The 18,997-nt window shown below is 38.2% G+C and overlaps 3 protein-coding genes across 3 annotated transcripts; all 3 read left to right on the top strand.

Moving 5' to 3' along the window:
- The first annotated feature begins 849 nt into the window (after positions 1–849).
- LOC138871297 (uncharacterized) lies at positions 850–2,029 on the top strand. The gene is made up of 2 exons (XM_070149171.1): positions 850–1,342; positions 1,608–2,029. Exons 1-2 carry the CDS (start codon positions 850–852, stop codon positions 2,027–2,029), a joined length of 915 nt encoding a protein of 304 aa, XP_070005272.1.
- Positions 2,030–4,079: 2,050 nt separating this feature from the next.
- Positions 4,080–4,829, top strand: LOC138871298 (secreted RxLR effector protein 161-like). The gene has a single exon (XM_070149172.1). The coding sequence runs from the start codon at positions 4,080–4,082 to the stop codon at positions 4,827–4,829; it is 750 nt and encodes a 249-aa protein (XP_070005273.1).
- Positions 4,830–12,609: 7,780 nt separating this feature from the next.
- Positions 12,610–13,062, top strand: LOC138871299 (uncharacterized). The gene has a single exon (XM_070149173.1). The coding sequence runs from the start codon at positions 12,610–12,612 to the stop codon at positions 13,060–13,062; it is 453 nt and encodes a 150-aa protein (XP_070005274.1).
- Positions 13,063–18,997: the final 5,935 nt, after the last annotated feature.

The raw sequence follows: 18,997 nt of genomic DNA on the forward strand, positions 1-18,997 counted from the left end.
GTTAGTTGAGTAAATCCTTTGCAATGGGAATTATTGTAAAGTGGCTTGTAATAGGTAGATTACAAGTTAGTGAAGTTAAAAGCCTACAGGTGTAGGTCGTGGTTTTTTTATCCCCTTGTGTGGGATTTTTCCATGTAAAAATCTTTTGCCTCATTTACTTACTGTTTTATTAAGTGCTTTTAGTAGAACCTCGTAGAGGACCAGGTACTTTACGATTTGGTGGACCCACACAAACTAACAAGTGGTATCAGAGCAGGTTCCTCCTATCAGGGTAACACCTAGGAAGGATCCTCATGGCGGCTCCACCAAATTTTGAAGAAGGTCAATCCATATACCGACTCCCCAAGTTTGATGGACAATGTTATTGGTGGTGGAAAGCTAGAATGCACGATTTCATTATGGCTGAGGATTGTGAGCTATGGAATATCATTTGCGATGGTCCTTATGTTCCAATCAAGATACTAGATAAATTTCCAAATTCAATGGCAAAAACCAGCAAAGAATTCACTGAAGCAGACAAGAAAGTTGTGGAGAAGAATTTTTGTGCCAAGAAACTTCTGGTATGTGGAATGGGACCTAAAGAGTATGATAGAATCTCTACCTGTGACACTGCGAAGGAAATATGAGAAACTTTGCAAACGGCCTATGAAGGAACTACACAAGTAAAACAGTCTGAAGATAAACCTAATATTGGTGATAGTTCCTTGATGGAAGTTGAAGGCGAGGAGATTGGAAGACTCAACTTTTGCTTTGATGGCTCAATCAAATGATGATGAAGACAATGAAAACAAAGAGGTAAACTTCAGGGACGTTTAGAGAAATCTAAAATCCTATTCTCCAAAACAACTCATGTGTTTAGCTGATGTTTTAATCACTGCCTTTTGTAGTCTTGCAGAGGATAGCGATTCCTTGATCTTAGAACTAGAAGAATCTAAACATACTAGAGAAGACTTAGTGGCTACAGTTACTAACCACAAGAAAACCATTGAAATCCTTAGAAAACAAAAGAGTGATCTGTTGGTAGAAATTGCAGACCAAAGGGAAACAATAGTAAAACCTTGGACTAAGTCAAAACCTGAAAGTTCTGAAAGAGGAAAGGAGATAGTAAGTGAGGAATACCTTAGGCTTGAAGATGAGGTGAAAGCTATGAGATGTAGGATGTGTGCTGAACCTGAGAAAAACGAGCTCCTCCAAACCAATCTAGAAAAAGTAATGAATGATCTTGAAAGTTCTCTAAAGTGGACCTGGTCCTCAGAAGCTACCACTGCCTTGCTTCCTAATAATAGTGAAAAAAGGCAGGGAGCAGGGTTTCAAAGGGAGAAAACTCCTCACAACCCTCACAGTAAGAGCGTCACTATCTCTAATAACTGGACTCATACCCAATGTGGGAACACGACCCAAGAAAAGTGTCTAGGCCAAGAATCAATCAATTCAGAAAGACAAAGTGGCTGCTGAAACCGTGACCACAAAAGAGGGACCAGGTTCCACTCACAAAAAATGCACATTACGTGCATGGACTGAGAGAGCTCTTATTCATCCTCTTGATTACTACAAGGGACCCAAATTTGTTTGGGTTCCTAAAACTAACTTCTAATCTCTTGTGCAAGAAATAGTGAAAGGAAGCGTTCAACAATGGTTCATGGATAGTGGATGTTCGAAACACATGACTGGGAACACCACAGACTTTCTTTCACTAAAAGTCGTGCAAGGAGGGAATGTATCCTTTGGCAATGGCAAAAAGGGATACATTCTTGGAGTTGGAAAAGTTGGGAGGTCGCTCGCTCATTCTATTGAAAATGTGTACTATGTCAATGGGCTTAAGTACAGTCTCCTGAGTGTTTCTCAAATCTGTGATAAAGGAAACAAGGTGGAATTCTTGTCCAAAATATGTATAGTCACTGATCTTGTGACTGGTGAAATAGTATTGGTGGCCAAGAGATACAAGAACATCTATGTTGTTGATTTCGAGTCCTTACAAAGCTGTGATCTGAGTTGTCTGAAAGTTGTTGACAATGATGCTGAACTATGACACAAAAGACTGGGCCATGCAAGTTTTTCCCTTCTAAACAAACTAATTCAGAAGGACCTGGTCCATGGTCTGCCTATGTCACAATTCAAGATGCAAAAAGTCTGTGATGCCTGTGTTAGAGGAAAACATGTGAAGTCCTCCTTTAAGTCTAAAAGAGATGTGATCACCTCAAAGCCGCTTGAGCTTCTGCATATGGATCTGTGTGGACCAATGAGGGTGCAAAGTAGAGGAGGAAAAAGATACATTTTCGTAATTGAGGATGACTATTCCAGATTTACATGGACTCTGTTTCTCAGAACCAAAGATGAAACTGTTGAAGTGTTTGTGGCCTTTGTGAAGAGAATCCAGGTGAAGATGGAGTCTAGAGTTGTATGCATTAGATCAGATCATGGGACAAAATTTGACAATGTCAAATTTAATGAATCCTGTAATGAAAATGGCATCACTCACAATTTCTCAGCTCCCAGAACTCCCCAGCAAAATGGAGTAGTAGAAAGGAAGAACAAAACTCTGGAAGAAATGGCAAGAACAATTCTGATTGACAGTGGACTTGCAAAAAACTTTTGGGCTGAAGCTATAAACACTGCCTGCTACTTAGTGAACAGGTGCATGATCAAATCACTTCTGAACAAAATCCCATATGAATTGTTGAATGGAAGAAAACCCAAGCTGACTCATCTAAGAACATTTGGATGCAAATGCTATGTTCTCAACAATGGAAAGGATCAGCTTGGTAAGTTCGATGCCAAAAGTGACGAAGGAATATTTCTTGGTTACTCTTCTCAAAGCAAGGCTTACAAGATATATAACAAGCGGACTCAATGTGTTGAGGAAAGTGTCCATGTTATTTTTGATGAATCTCATCCATCATTTGAGAAGAGTGCTGAGGAAGATCAAGATGGAGAACCCGTACTTGTTCCTAGTGAAGTCATTAACATGACAAACGGAAAAACAGATATGATGAGTCAAGTGAAGGAGCCAAATGAAGTATGTTGCCTGATCATCAACAGAACCAAGCACATCAATTACAACCACTGAAGCTGAAGAAAGAGTGGTTGATGCAGTTCAGGGAACTCTACTAGCACATGAGAGAAGGATAGAGGAAAATCAGCCAAACATACCTTCCTCCTCTCAGAATGAACCTCAGACGTCCAACTGGAGACATCAAAGCCCTCACCCTATAGACAATATAATCACTCCTCTAGATTCCGGAGTTCAAACCAGGTCAAGAACTAGAAATTCATTTGCCTTCTCAGCCTTTCTCTCCCAGATAGAACCCAAAAACATCAAGGAAGCCTTGAAAGATGCATATTGGATTACACCCATGCAAGATGAGCTGCATCAGTTTGAGAGAAATAGTGTATGGCACCTGGTACCCAAACCCCCAGATAGAACCATTATAGGAACCAGGTGGGTATTCAGAAACAAGATCGATGAACAGGGAATTACCACAAGGAACAAGGCCAAGATAGTGGTCCAAGCCTACAATCAGGAGGAAGGGATTGAATATGATGAAACGTTTGCTTCAGTGGCTCACATGGAAGCTATCAGAATTCTAATCGCTTTTGCATCTCATATGGAATTCACCTTGTTCTAAATGGATGTTAAAAGTGCATTTTTGAATGGACTCCTTAAGGAAGAAGTCTATGTGAAGTAACCCCCAGGGTTTGAATGTCATGAGCACCCTGAATATGTGTTCGAACTGGACAAAGCTCTGTACGGGCTAAAGTAGGCTCCTCGAGTTTGGTATGAAATATTGTCAAAATTCCTATTAGAAAATGGTTTTAAGAGAGGGAAAATTGACAATACTCTTTTCTTAAAAAAACGAGAAAGGAACCTGCTCATTGTTCAGGTTTATGTTGATGATATCATTTTTGGAGCAACAGTTGACTCTTTGTGTGAAGAATTTGCAAAACTTATGGGAAGCAAATTTGAAATGAGCATGATGGGGGAATTAAACTTCTTCCTGGATCTTCAAGTAAAATAGTCCCCAAAGGGTACTTCCATCTGCCAGCAAAAATATATCAGGGAACTCTTGAAGAGGTTTGACATGGAAGCATCAAAGGTGATAGACACTCCCATTGCAACTGTTATTCGATTGGACATGGATGAAACCGAATCTCCTATGAATCAAACATTGTATAGAGGCATTATTGGGTCTCTCCTCTATCTCACTGCCAGTCGACCTGATATTGTTTTCAGCGTGGGGCTATGTGCAAGGTTTCAATCGAATCCTAAGGAATCTCACTTGAAGGCTGCCAAAAGGATATTAAGATATCTCAAGGGAACACAGAACTTGGTGTTGTATTATCAATCAGGTGACAATTTTAATCTAATTGGGTATGCTGATGCAGACTATGCAGGGTATCTTGTGGACAGAAAAAGCACTTCTGGAATGGCTCACTTCTTAGGTTCATGTCTTATCTCTTGGGGAACAAGGAAGCAGAATTCAGTGGCTTTGTCAACAGCTGAAGCTCAATACATAGCTACAATATCCTATTGTGCTCAGCTTCTATGGATCAAGCAACAACTAGAGGATTTTGGGGTACTCACTGAGAGTGTACCTCTTCTATGTGACAACACTAGTGCACTCAACATGGCCAAGAATCCAGTTCAACATAAAAGGACAAAACATATTGATGCGAGGCATCATTTTCTGAGAGATAATGTGGAGAAAGGGTTGATATGTATGAAGTTCTACAGCACAGAAGATCAAATTGCAGACAGTTTCACCAAAGCACTAAGTAGGGAACAGTTTGAAAGAAATAGAGTAAAGCTGGGATTGTTGAGGCCAAACTAAGAACCCAATTCCTCTTTGGTTGGCTCGTTTACTTAAGAAATAACTAGCTCAAAGTGTTTTCTGGCCCTGTCTAACTCACTTCAATACTGTTGCAGGTAAATACGAATGATGAGCATAGAATCAATAGATGCAGTGCATGACTGATAAAAGAGGATTGATTCTTTTCAACAAAAAAAAGGGGAAGAAGAAGAAAATGTTCTTTTCAAGAACCAGGTTCGTGTACTAAAGGTTAGTAGTTCTGTGCATCCTTTTAATACACGTCTTAAAAAGGGTACAAAATGCAACTGCCATGTCATCAACTTTTCAGATCCTGTTGTCATGTCCTTTCAATTCAAAATGCTCCATTTCCCTTTGAAACATCGCAATTCTCCATGCCCAACCGCCGTTTCAGGACTGGTGCCTATTCCTCTCCCTTCATAATTATCCTCTCCTTTTAAAAACCATCTCTTCTGCCCTTCTTAACCATAAGTCCTATTCTAGATTCACCCAAAAGGGAAGGATCATCACACCTCTTCTTCCAATGGCTGAGAAAACTTTTGATCTCTCTGCCTCAGCTGTAACTACCTTTGACCTATCTATGGAACCTCTCATTTTCACTGAGCCTTCGTCACCCTCTATCACTCCTACTCCTGCAGTCACACCTTCCCCAGTTTCCCAATCTCTTCCCAACTCAGAAACCCTTGAAACTGCTATTCTGTTTTCCCCATCATCTGCTGTTCCCACCAGTCAAACCCTAAGTGGAGAACAAGGTCAAAATACTGAGTTCACAGAGGGTTCTGCCATTATTGTCGCCGATTCCATGGTTGTGGAAGCACCGGTTGAAGAAGAGAAGGATGTCGTAACTGTGTTTGTAGTATCCGCTGATGGGATATTGTATGAAATTACTTCCCAAAAAATGAGTCACACAGTGGGAGGGGGAGAAGGGGCCAGAACCTGATCCCTCTCCAAAGGACCCAGGTAAGGACTCTCATCCCTAGGACAGTGTTGTTCCTACATTCGATGTTGTGTCCCTGAAAATTCAAGTACCTGAAATGCGATCTAGTGATGAAGAAGACCTGGACAACGTGGCCCTTGATGCATTCATAAGTAAGCAAAAGGTTGTCCCCACCCCTGATTCTGAAAAAAAGCGACCTACTACCAGGCTTCAAGTCAAAGTGGCCTACGACTCTGCTCTCCAAAAGAGTAAGAAGAAAAGAAAAAAGTCGGTGAAGGATGGTGTACATGTAAGTGATGAGGTTATCCCTGTAGTCGAGGTGGAAAAGGGAACTCCTAAGGAACCTGGTTCCCTTATTAGGTGGTCCTCGAAAAAGGCAGAGCCTGTTTCAATAGAGAAAGGGTCAACATCTAAGTCCAAGATGAAGGAGGTAGTGAGTGATAAGGATATACTAGTCAAGTCTAAAGGAAAAGGCAAAGTCAGAGAGAAAAGCTTAGGAAACGCAAGTCTGAAACTGTTGAAAAACCTAGTTCTGGGAAGAAAATAAGAAGTGAGGTCTGTCTTGGCTTTGAGTGCCTGAGGCATCAAAAAGTTTTGCTGGGTCGTACATTTGACCCAACAATCTCTAAGATGGCCGGAATGCGCCAAATTCTGGAAATGGTCGAGTTTCAACAATGGATGCCTCTATTTCACATTGATGCACATAAACTGTATGAGGAGGAGGTACAAAGTTTCTTCGCTAGTCTCTTTCCAGTTAATACTAACCATGTTTGTGCTTTGGTCAATGGGGTAGACATCGTCTTTGATGTGAAATTGCTTGGACAGATTTTGAAAGTTCCTACATTTGGGGTGTCGAGTGTACGAGATGTTTGTCAGTATAACTTCAAAAATACAGTGTTGAAAGACAATGCTAATCAGAAAGGGGACTAGATCCAGAAGAAAGCACTACTCCCTATCTACAAGCTGTTGTTTGAGTTGGTTAACAAAGTCCTATTGCCTCGAGTAGAAAGGAGGTCTGTGACTTCCAAGTCTGACTTATTCCTAGTGGAGCAACTAGAAGGTTTCAACCCTGTAAGTTTGCCTGCCATAATGATTGAACACATGCAGAAGGTTGCCAATTTCAAGGACGGTGATCATGGGCTTCTGTATGGATTCTTGCTTACTCCAGTGTTCAAATTCTTTAAGGTTCCACTGGGAACAGGTAAAGTGGGGACCCGAAAGCAGACATTCTCACAGACAACCTTGGAAGAGTGCGAGTGTGTTGAGAAGTATGGGGGGTAGGAAGTACATCAACTATTTCTTAGCTCATCAATGCCTAGAACAGTGCAGCTAAGGAAATTCGTCGGTTAAATGCCAGGAATGCTATCCTGGAAGGTCAGCAAGCCCGAGCGGTTCCCATGTCGAATGATGAAGTGGTTCGTTTGACACAGTAAAACGCTGATCTCAGGGCGCAAGTTGAGAACCTGAAGGCTGAACTACTCAATGAGCAAAAGTCGGGAAACGCCCGAATAGACCTTGTTCTCCAGACACTTGTTGCAGCTACCAAGCCTTTTCCTCCTAGTGCCCCGTAAGAACGCCTTCAGTGACCAGTTTTCTGGATATGTTTCTTCTATTTTTTATTTCTTCATTGATGTTTGGGGAATGTTTTTTTGTGTTTTTTTATGGTTGGGATGTACTACTACTGCTCCTGTGAACAAGTCCAATGTTGCCTCTTCCTTTTTCAAAAGGCAGAGGCATATTAAATCATTATTAATATAAATCCTTTTTATTATGTCTATTGCTCTCTCTCTCTCTCTGTGTTTTCTATTCTCTATCATGATTGTGTGCACATATGTGGCATGGATTAGCTTATCTGGACTTCTTTGTGTTGTCGTTCTTTTTAATGATGCCAAAAGGGGAAAAATACTAAGAGGGAAACACATTGGGGAACTGGTTCTTATGCTCTATTAATACTCAGAGGGAAACACATTGGGGAACTGGTTCTTATTCTCTATTACTCTGACCGTGTAAGATAAGGCATAGTCTCAGGGGGAACTGGTTTTTACTGCCCCAATTCCTACTTATAAATGTTAAGTTTATCATCATCAAAAAGGGGGAAATTGATAGATCTTTATACTCTTGCCTTATGTTTTGATGATCTAACAAACTTACTATTAAGAACCAGATAGGGAACCTGACCTACATGGATTGCTGCAAGCTTTAACGGATTCCAGCTAAAGGTGAACTGCTACAGCTTCAGGAGCTAGGAACCAACACAAGGACCTGATGCTCTTGTGGTTTCCTCATAGCAGTACAAAGTCAATTGGACACAACTGGAAATGAATTGACTAAAGGCACTGTTTCTGCCGCACTGCACTACATTGTCAGCCCACTCATTCTCTAACCAAACAAAGTACCCACATCATTTCAAGTGATGTGATCAAGATGTACCCAATGAGCTTTATACAAAAACAACACTAGAAGGGTTATGTTTCTCATTCAAGCCTCTTGCAAAAATAGAGAAATCAATCCTCACAGCCTGAAGAACAAGGTTGAACGCTACTACGGACCAGTTCCTAAAAGATAGATTGTTGTTTTCCTAGTTGAGTTGTAACCTTGTTATTGTACTTACTGTATCTCCTAAATCACTTACCTAGAAGTATTCTGATTAGGAATCCTCTTGTAAATCCGTAAACTCGTTGAGTTTATGTTGTGACTAGATTTAGTCATAAGGAAAAGTCTTTGTAATCGTAGAGTTACAAAGTGGCTTGTGGTGATAGCATCACAAGTTAGAAAAAGTCTTTGTAACTAGGATAGTCACAAAGTGGCTTGTGGTAAAGGCACCGCAAGTTAGTTGAGTAAATCCTTTTCAATAGAAATTATTGTAAAGTGGCTTGTAATATGTAGATTACAAGTTAGTGAAGTTAAAAGCCTACAGGTGTAGGTCGTGATTTTTTTATCCCCTTGTGTGGGATTTTTTCACGTAAAAATCCTTTGCGTCATTTACTTACTGTTTTATTAAGTGCTTTCAGTAGAACCTCATAGAGGACCAGGTACTTTACGATTTGGTGGACCCACACAAACTAACAGATACTGGGCCAATTTGGTCGGAAAATCACTCAAAATCTGGCTAGCCTTTTAAACACATATAATTTATCAAAAACTTTTATAAAAATGATTAGTAAATAAATAAAAAATATTTTTATGCACTAAAATAATTTACAATAATGATTTAGCATTATAAAAATATAAGATGTTATTTTTTGATGCAAATAATATAAATAAGGAGCATCTGTATATGAATATAGGCTATTACTGCAAAATTGTGCAAGTAGCTTTAAAATGCTAATGTAATCATATAAAAATGAAGTAAAAGTATTATGAGATATATATGGGGATACAAAATAGTAATTTTGGATGATTAATTCATCATAAATAATTTAACGGGATAATTACTAAATATTTATGTAATTTAAATGCAAGAAAATTAATTTAAAAGCTCTAAAAATTATGGAACATTATAAAAAATGCTTGTATAGATTTGTAAGCTAAATATTAATGCAAAATTGATGTTTTGAAAGTATATATATTTTTTGAGAAGATATGAGGGCAAAATTGGATATCAATAGTGCTTATACACCGCCGAATTACTTGTTTCCCCAATTCTTCGCATTTCCTTAATTATTTCCTTCCATGCCTTAACTGTTATGCTTAAATGCCTCCCATATTTTATTTGATACTTGTTAATTATTGATTCTCGTGTTAAAAATGTTAGACATTTTCATACTTTCATGAATCGCTGCTATTTGCCTTAATTGACTTACTTGCACCTTTTAATTGTCATATACTGGACTTGTCTTGCCGTGTAATATTACATATGTGAATTTCTAAGTTGGTATGATGCTCCCTTTCTGATTCAGCCCATATTCATCAATCGTAGAGATTCTTATGATTTGAGTTATTGATTTGTTTGTGCTCATTGAGTATTTGATACTGAAATGGTGGGATCGGGTGGCACGCCGCAATAGGTAAAATAAGGATGGATTGATATGGTAGAATAAGGGTGAAATTATACTGATATGGTGGGATCGGGTTGCACGCCACAACAGGTAAAATAAGGGTGGATTGATACAGTGAAATAAGGGTGAATTATGATACTGATTTTGTTATATGGTGGGATCGAGTTGCGCGCCACAACATGTATTTATTTATGATTGTTGATATTGTTATGGTGGAATAAAGGATGATTGTCTTTTACGATGATATCGGGTTGCGTGCTGCAACAATCTATGCGTTTCTATTTCCTTGAACTGTGTTGGTTTTTGGTATTTTTCATACAAAATTCTAAGGATTGGTAATTTTGATCGTCACTAGCTTTCTTTGATGGTTTAGCTATTTTCCTCAGTTAATTGCCTTATTTCGTTCCATATTTTTATTTTCTGTCATTATTTTATACTGCGTGCAGGTTATAGTGTAGGTGGCTCGTCTTAGTCTCATTACTACTTCATCAAGGTTATGTTTGGCACTTACAGAGTACATGGGATCGGTTGTACTTATACTACACTATGCACTTCTTGTACAAATTTTGGAGTCGTTCCCAGCGGCGGTTATTAGCGTGCTCGGGTTGACTAGCATTGTGCAGACTTGAGGTACAGCTGCTCAATGTCCGCAGCTCCCAGAATCCCCTTTCCTTTTTATTAGCTGTGTATTCTCCCTCAGACAGCTTTATGTTTTATTCAGATCTTTATTTGTACTATTCTAGTAGCTCGTGCACTTATGACACTAGGTCCAGGATTGTATTAGATATTTCAGTTGTTATGGCTTCCTCTCTTTATTTTAGATTATTACAGTTATTTCAGCTTCTTTCCTATCATTTAAATTGAGCTGTTGAAAATGAATAAATTATTCTAATGTTGGCTTGCCTAGCAAGTGAAATATTAGGCGTCATCACGATTTTGAAGGTGAGAATTTTGGGTCGTGGCAGGGAGTAAGATAGAGCACAATCATACAGTTCTGCTTTTTACGTCGCTATTGCATAAATAATTAATAACTAGAAGTGGATATGAGGTCTTCAACTTGAAAATGAGTGATATTCCTCTCCTTGAATGATCTTCTTGTTTGTGTATATCAATTAATGTAAAACATGGTTATAAAATTACATATATACTGCTTTCCTCTTCTTCTTTTTTCCCTTCAAATTTTTATAAACTATTATTTCATTGGATTTTTTTCCTCGTACAAAACACATACACACAGAATGCGTATAACATTACACGTTCAATGATTCCATTGAGATCAATACTAAATTGATTGAACAAAGAAATAATTAAATGACAAAAAGAGGGAGGAAAAATAGATGGAAATGCTCGGTTATATATTTTGGTTGTACTCAATTACATATTGTAGCCCACTAAGGGGAGATTAAGATGAGGTTAATAATGAAAAGACAAGGAACACATTTGAATGGTTAGAGCTAGGTAACTGGGGCACTAGATTTTGTTACTATTTAAAGATGAGTTTCAAATTTGAAAAGGTGATTTTTACCTTGTTTTCAAGTAAATAATATTTTTCTCTCGCAAAATTGTAACATCTTTTCAAGTGAAATGCATATCTAAACATAATTTTAATTTTTAAATATCACTTTTTAATTTAACTTTAAAAATTCTTTTTTTCCAAATCTCACAATTTTCATGTCCAAACACCTACTAAAATAGGATTTGGCGTCATTTTGAACAATCTTTTCATCATATATGACACTTTCAATTATAATACATATGGGTAGTGTTGGCCCAAGTGAAGTTGGTTTTGAGGATTGACAACGGAACTCAAGCATGAACCAGGTCCATCCATAGTATACACAGACACGGGCAGATTCAAGCATAAGGGATGCACGTGAGGGAGATAAGCTTAACTTGTTATATCCGATCTCCTGATCGAAAAGGTTGCATAATTGACAAGGAGGGGGACTCCTTACTCAAAATGAACACCATCCAAGATAAGGAAGGAGTTAGAAGTTGAGGTTAACTAGAACTCTTCTACAAAAAAGAGTATAGCATTGGAACTCTATTTATTTCCTATTCTACTAACTCTATATATTTCAAGATGTTCTCCTTTTACAGGTACGCACGAAAGCTGAAGTTAACCGTGAGTTGAGAGCAAAATAGCAAGGAATTTTGCAAGCAATTCTTGTGTGATTCAAGTGTGCAAACCTGAAGCAACATGAACCAAAAAGAAGAACCAATTCCAAGTGTCTGTCTTTTATTCTAGTTCATTTGTAGTAGGGGTTTTCAAATTGTACCTTTCAGCTTTATCTGCAAGCAATTATACTAGGTACTCTGAGTATTCAAGTTAGAGTTAACTTAAAGTTGTCGTAACAGTTAGAGGCTTGTTGCCACAATGGGATTAGAGGCAATCCTTAGGTTTACAAAGAGTTTTGTAAATACTATTTTGGCTCAGTGATTTAGTGAAGTGTTTAGGAAAATCCTACTGCGTTTTTGAGCGGGGTGTTTTTCACGTAAAAATACTTGTGTTCTTTATTTTCTACATTTATTATTTTCGCTATAGTAGTTTAAAGAACACATAGAAGAACCATGTTCTTCTATAATCTGTGCACGCAAAAATTGGACACCACACAAATCACTCTCCCCCCCCCACTTCTTTTGTGGCATTGAAATATAAAAATACCAATTGGTATCAGAGCGAGTTATCCTTGAAAAGGCTTATACCTTAGGAGAATATCAACATGAGTGCATCACCTAAAAACTGAGAAGGACAATCCACTACTAGGCCACCACTCTTGAATAGCTAGTACTACTCTTGGTGGAAAAATAGGATGAAAGATCACATCATAGGAGAGGTTTATGAACTATGGGACATTGTCACCGATGGTCCACTATCTACAATGAAAACAATACTGAAGTAGTAGATGTGCCAAGAACAAGAGCGGACTGCACTGCTGAAGACTTGAGGAAGTGGGAGAAGAACGCCAAAGCCAAGAAATGGCTTGTTTGTGGACTTGGTCCAGATGAGTATAGCAGAATCCAAGGATGTACCATTGCTAAGCAAATATGGGACACATTTCAAGTGGCTCATGAAAGAACACCTCAGGTGAAAAGACCCAGAGAAACTTTACTGTACTCTCAATATGAGAGTTTTGCTATGAAGGAAGGAGAAACCATTCAAGAGATGTACACAAGGTTCACTATACCGACAAATGAGCTGAAATCTCTTGGAAGGATTATTCCTCAAGAAGAAAGGGTCGAAAAGATATTGACTAGATTCTTGACTATCACTTGGGAAAGCAAAATCACTGCCATCTAGGAATCAAAGAATATTTCCACTCTTCCACTTGATGAATTGATTGAAAATCTTACTGCCTATGAACTTAGGAGACAGACTATGAAGATGGATGTACCTAAGAAGGAAAGGAGTTTGGCTCTCAGAATCACTGAAGGTTCTGATCTGGAAGATGATGAAATGGACATAATTACCAAAGATTTCAAGAAGTATATAAGGAGAGGAAAGGGTTCTTCAAGAAGTAGTAGCTACAGCAAATCAAAAGCTTCTGAGAAACAGACCAATGATGGCTACTACAAGTGTGGAAAGACTTATCACCACATCAAGAACTGTCCTCTGTGGGAAATTGAGTGGAAGAAGGAAACAGCTGAATGAAGGAACAGGAAGAAGGAACAGGTTCAAGCCAAGAAAAGCAACAGCAAAGGATCAATAAAGTCTATGGTTGTTACTTGGGAGATAGCTCAAATGAAAGATCAAATGATGATGATGATGAACAAGCACTTATGGCTATTGGAGAATCTGATGAAGAAGCCGAGGTAAGTATTTCTCATCTCAAAGACAAGATTAAATTTTTGTCTAAGGAAAGGTTATCTAAGTTGCTCCTAGAACTAGTTGATGAATCTGAGGATATAAACAATGAAAAGGAACAACTGTCAAAAAAGTGTGTAGTTTTAAAAGCTAAGTGCAAAAACCTGGAAGTTAGGGCTAGTGAAAGCGAAAGCAAAAATGATGTGCTGAAGAACCAGGATCATGAACTTGATACTACTGTCCTAGAGCTTAGATCTGAAAATCTAAAATTGAAATTAGGAACAGGTAAAAAGACAACTGATCACACACAACTCACTTTAGAAGAAAATGTAGGAAAAATGAAAGATGAGTTGTATAAAAGAGATTAGCAGATAAGAATCCTAAAGGGTGATCTAAGAAAGGTCAAGCATGAGCTAGACAAAACCTGTAAATGGAACAGGTTCTCCGATGCACTTTCATGGCTATATGAACACCATAGTAGCAATAAGAGAGGACTTGGCTTTGGTACCCCTACACCTAAGTGGAATCCCAAAAGCAAGTACCTCACACTTCTTGAGAAAAAAATTTGCACACACTGTGGTAAAACTGGTCACTATAAAAGTAAATGCACTGCAAAAGAAAAGGCAAGTCAAAAGAACAAAGAATTTGTTCAAGGGAAAAATAGGCTGCCAAGTTGGGCTAAAAAGAATTTGATTCATCCTTTTGCCTATAGAAAGGGATGAAAACTAGTTTGGGTTCTTAAGACTAATCCCTGATTTCCTTTTGCAGGTCCAAGTGAAAGGGAGCAGCCAAATATGGTACATGATTAGCGGCTGCTCAAAGCATATGAAAGGAAGTAAGAACCAGTTTCTTTCACTTGAGGACCTTAAATGAGGTAATGTCTCCTTCAAAAATGGGAAGAAAGGTAACATCATTGGGTTGGCAAGGTAGGTAAGATTGACTCTCACTCTATTGAGAATGTCTACCTGATTGATGGATTGAAGTACAGTCTAATAAGTGTATCACAATTGTGTGATAGAGGTAACATGGTCGCATTCACCTTTACAAAATACTTTGTGATTAATCTTATCACTGACAAGATAGTTTTGCAGGGAAAAAGAGTGAACAACATATATATTGTGGATCTGTCCACACTCTCAGATAATGAACTCACTTTCTTAAGCGTGTTGGATAATGATCCCCTCCTTTGGTACAAAAGACTTGGATATCCCAGTCTAAGTCAACTCAACAAAGTAGTCTCCAAAGACTTGGTGATAGGACTGCCTAACATTATGTTCAAGGAAGATAAAGTTTGTGAATCTTGTGCAAGGGGGAAGCATGTAAGATCCTCTTTCAAAAGTTAAAAAATGGTAAGTACCACCAAAATGATGGAACTGGTCCATATGGATCTTTGTGGACCAATGAGAACATTGACCAAATATGGTGAGAGATATGTTATGGTGCTTGTTGATGATTACTCTAGGTTTACTTGGACACTGTTTCTAATATCCAAAGATGGAGCATTTGACATGTTCAATTTTTTTTTTAGAAAAACTCAGAAACAACTAGGTAATCAACTTACATCAATTAGGTCTGATCATGATACTAAATTTGAAAATGCTAAATTTGCTGAATTTTGTGATGAGCATGGCATAGGTCATAATTTTTCTGCTCCTAGGAGTCCACAAAAAAATGGAGTAGTTGAAAGAAAGAATAGGACTGTGGAAGAAATGGCTAGGACTATGCTTCTTTCTACTAAACTGCCCTATAGTTTCTGAGCAGAAGCTGTGAACACTGCATGTTACATCATAAATAGGTGCATGACTAGACCTCTTATTGGGAAGACTCCCTATGAGTTACTTAAAGGGAGAAAGCCTAATATATCATATCTTAGGGCATTTAGATGCAAGTGCTTTGTGCACAACAATGGTAAAGACTCCCTAGGTAAGTTTGATCCCAGAAGTGATGAGGGAGAATTCTTGGGATATTCTTCACATAGTAAAGCTTATAAGATCTATAACAAAAGAACTATGTGTGTAGAAGAAAGTGTAATGTGGTTTTTGACAAAACTAACATTCTTTCTGAGAGGTATGAACATGAAGATGAAGCAATTGGTCTGGTAAGAAATTCAAATTAAACCACAGCCCAGAATGAAGCTGCACCAGATGAATGAATAGGTGACGGAACGGGTTCTTCTACCTAGGGAAACATGACAGGGGGAACTGAACAAAGAAGAACTGATCCTCAAACCTTAAGGGAACCTGTCCATGAACATGTTCCTCAGCAACAAAACATTGAAGGAGCATCTAGGGGAAACCAGTTGGTTGTGAAACCTTACAAGTACCAAAGTTCTCATCCCATTGAGAACATAATTACTGATCCAACCTCTGGAATTAAAACCAGATCTTCTTTAAAGAATCTTTGTGTTTTTGATGATTTTCTATCTCTTATTGAACCTAAAATTGTTGCTAAGGCTTTGCAGAATGCAGGCTGGGTGAATGCAATGCAAGATGAACTCAACCAATTTGAGAAAAGTCAAGTTTGACATCTGGTACCAAGACCCAAGGATAGATAAGTAATTGGCACCAAATGGGTCTTCAAAAACAAACTTGATGAAGAAGGAACAGTTACAAGGAACAAGGCAAGATTGGTGGTTCAAGGATATAGTCAAGAGGAGGGCATAGACTATGATGAGACTTTTGCTCCAGTTGCAAGATTGGACGCAATTAGACTCCTTATAGCCTTTGATGCTTACATGGAACTCACTCTTCATTAGATGGATGTAAAGAGTGCCTTCCTTAATGGGCTATCTAAAGGAAGAAGTGTTTGTCAAGCAACCTCCAGGCTTTGAAAGCAAGGAATATTCTGATCATGTGTATAAGCTTGACAAGGCACTTTATGGGCTCAAGCAGGCTCCAAGAGCTTGGTATGAAAGACTATCAAAATTTTTGCTTGAGCATGACTACAAAAGAGGTAAAATTAGCAATATTTTATTCTTGAAAGAAAAAGATAAAGATCTCTTGGTAGCTCAGATATATGTTGACGATATAATCTTTGGAGCAAATACTGATAAGTTAAGTAAAGAATTTGCTAAACTAATGGAGAGTGAATCTGAAATGAGTATGATGGGTGAGCTTAATTTCTTTTTAGGCTTACAAATTAAACAAAACTCAAATGGAACTATGATCCATCAGCAGAAGTATGTGAAAGAGTTGCTTAAAAGGTTTAAAATGGAAGATTCCAAAGAAATCGACGCTCATATAACAACAGTCACAAAATTAGATATAGATGAACATGGTTCATCTGTTGATCAGAAGTTATATAGGGGAATGATTGGCTCTTTGCTATATCTCACTGCCGACAGACTTTACATTGTTTTCAGTGTAGGCCTTTGTGCTCGATTTCAAGCAAATCCAAAGGAGTCTCACTTGACTATTGTCAAGAGAATCTTGAGATACTTGAAAGGTACCACTGACCTTTGTATATGATATCCAAAAGGTAGTAATTTCAACTTAGTGGGATATGCTGATGCTGATTATGCAGGTTTTCTTGTGGATAGAAAGAGCACCTCAGGTATGGCATACTTTCTTGGCTCATGTCTTGTGTCTTGGGCTACCAAAAAGCAAAATTATGTGGCCTTATCTACTATTGAAGCTGAGTATGTTGATGCTGCCTCATGTTGTGCTCAATTGTTGTGGATCATATAGCAATTAATGGATTTTGAAATTGATGTAGATTGTATTCCTATATTATGTGATAACACTAGTGCAATTAGTTTGACCAAGAACTCGTTTCATCATAAGAGAACTAAGCACATAGAGGTTAGGCATCACTTTTTGAGGGACAACTATGAGAAGGGTATGATCACTGTGGAATTTTGTGCTACTAACAAATAAATAGCTGACATCTTCACAAAATCTCCAAGTAGAGATCACTTTGAAAGGAACAGGTTAGAATTAAGGATGATTAAGATCACCTAAAAGGAACCAGTTCTAACTCAAAAAATTGGTTAGAAAATTGTGAATTTTTGTACATAATTAGATTAGATTTTGCTCAATCTCATACTATCATAAGTATACTCTTGTGCCATATGCTAAAATGACTCAAAATCTCTAATGATATTATCTATATTTTCTTGAAAAATCCAGACTTACACAAGAGATTTTTCAGTGAAGAACCTGCTTAATCAAGATTACTTGGTACGTATTCTCCACTCTGCATACTTTGAAATAATTATATTTGGATCATGATTAAGAGAAGAGTCCCATTTAATACCAAACCCCTTTGAACTTATCTGTTACAAAAAAAATAAACTAGTTTCGTTCAAATAGAATCCAAAATCGCATTAAGTGCCTAGATACTAGGGACACTCTCCAACGTCTTTTCAAACAGAAATTCAGTTTGATTAGACTTCTGAAAGGCTGTTGTTACACAATTAAACACCCCCTTCTTAAATTGATTAGGCCTTAGTATTTCTTCACCTCAAATTTTCAAGCTGTCAAAATTCTCTCCATCTTCTCTCATCTTTCAAACACACTCAAACTCATTTTCTTCCATACCCAAGCACAGAAATGGCTAACACCTCTAAGAATCCTACATCACCACCCATGGAAACCACATCCACACCATCTATCACCCCTTCAACCACGCCAGCCTCTAAGAAAAGAAAGGTAAAAATGATGGCTCGCAAGGTTATTGATGGAGGAAAGCAGATACAGAAAATAAATGAAAAATTAAAAGCAGGTAGGGAAGAAGAACCCCAGAAATCTGATGAATCAATCAAGTCTTCTACTGAGGGGGAAGAAACGGTTTCTTCTGAGACATAACAAGTAACATCTGGCCCTAAAGTTACTCCTGAAATCATATCTGAGGTCGCTATAAATTTGGAAACCAGGTTTGTTCTGGTAGGAACAGTGGCTGGTGTTGAAACAACTAAATCTGGGAAGGTTAGTGGTAAAAATGAAAATAGAAAAGAAAAAGAGAGTGAGGGTGCTCGAAGTGTTGTGAGGGGAATGAGAAAAGGAGTGGCTGAATCTTCACCCATTCCTGCTGGCTTAACTAAAGAATCAGGTGCTATGGTAGTTTGGGGTGAAGAATCTGAAGGAGAAAAGGAGAGTGTGAGAGAAGAAGGGGGAAGTGGGTCTAGAGAAGCTGCTGAGGGGTTGGTTAGATTAGGGAAGAATGTTGAAGAACCTGTTCGATCTGAACAGGAAAGCCTCACAGACCTACTAAAAAGGGTGACTGTAGTTACAATCCCAAGAAGAAAGGAAGTTCAAGAGTTAAAATCCCTGGAACTTCTAGGGCAAACAAGAAGAGGAATGTTGTCTCTTATATCCCTGTAAAGACTCCTCCCACAAGAGAAATAACTACAAGAAGTCAGAAGAAGCAGAGTGAGGCTGAACTGGAAAAGGCCTTAGAAGAAAGTAAGAGAAAAGCTACTGCTAAGGGAAAG

This window comes from Nicotiana sylvestris, chromosome 6, assembly GCF_000393655.2.
Source record: "Nicotiana sylvestris chromosome 6, ASM39365v2, whole genome shotgun sequence".
NCBI lineage: Eukaryota > Viridiplantae > Streptophyta > Magnoliopsida > Solanales > Solanaceae > Nicotiana > Nicotiana sylvestris.

What these genes read in the sequence shown, in the direction of transcription:
- LOC138871297 (XM_070149171.1), top strand. Translation starts at nt 850, where the DNA reads ATGTGTTTAGCTGATGTTTTAATCACTGCCTTTTGTAGTCTTGCAGAG. An exon ending in AACTCCTCACAACCCTCACA is followed by an intron (nt 1,343 to 1,607) that starts GTAAGAGCGTCA and finishes CTCTTGTGCAAG; the next exon opens with AAATAGTGAAAGGAAGCGTT.
- LOC138871298 (XM_070149172.1), top strand. Translation starts at nt 4,080, where the DNA reads ATGGAAGCATCAAAGGTGATAGACACTCCCATTGCAACTGTTATTCGA.
- LOC138871299 (XM_070149173.1), top strand. Translation starts at nt 12,610, where the DNA reads ATGGGACATTGTCACCGATGGTCCACTATCTACAATGAAAACAATACT.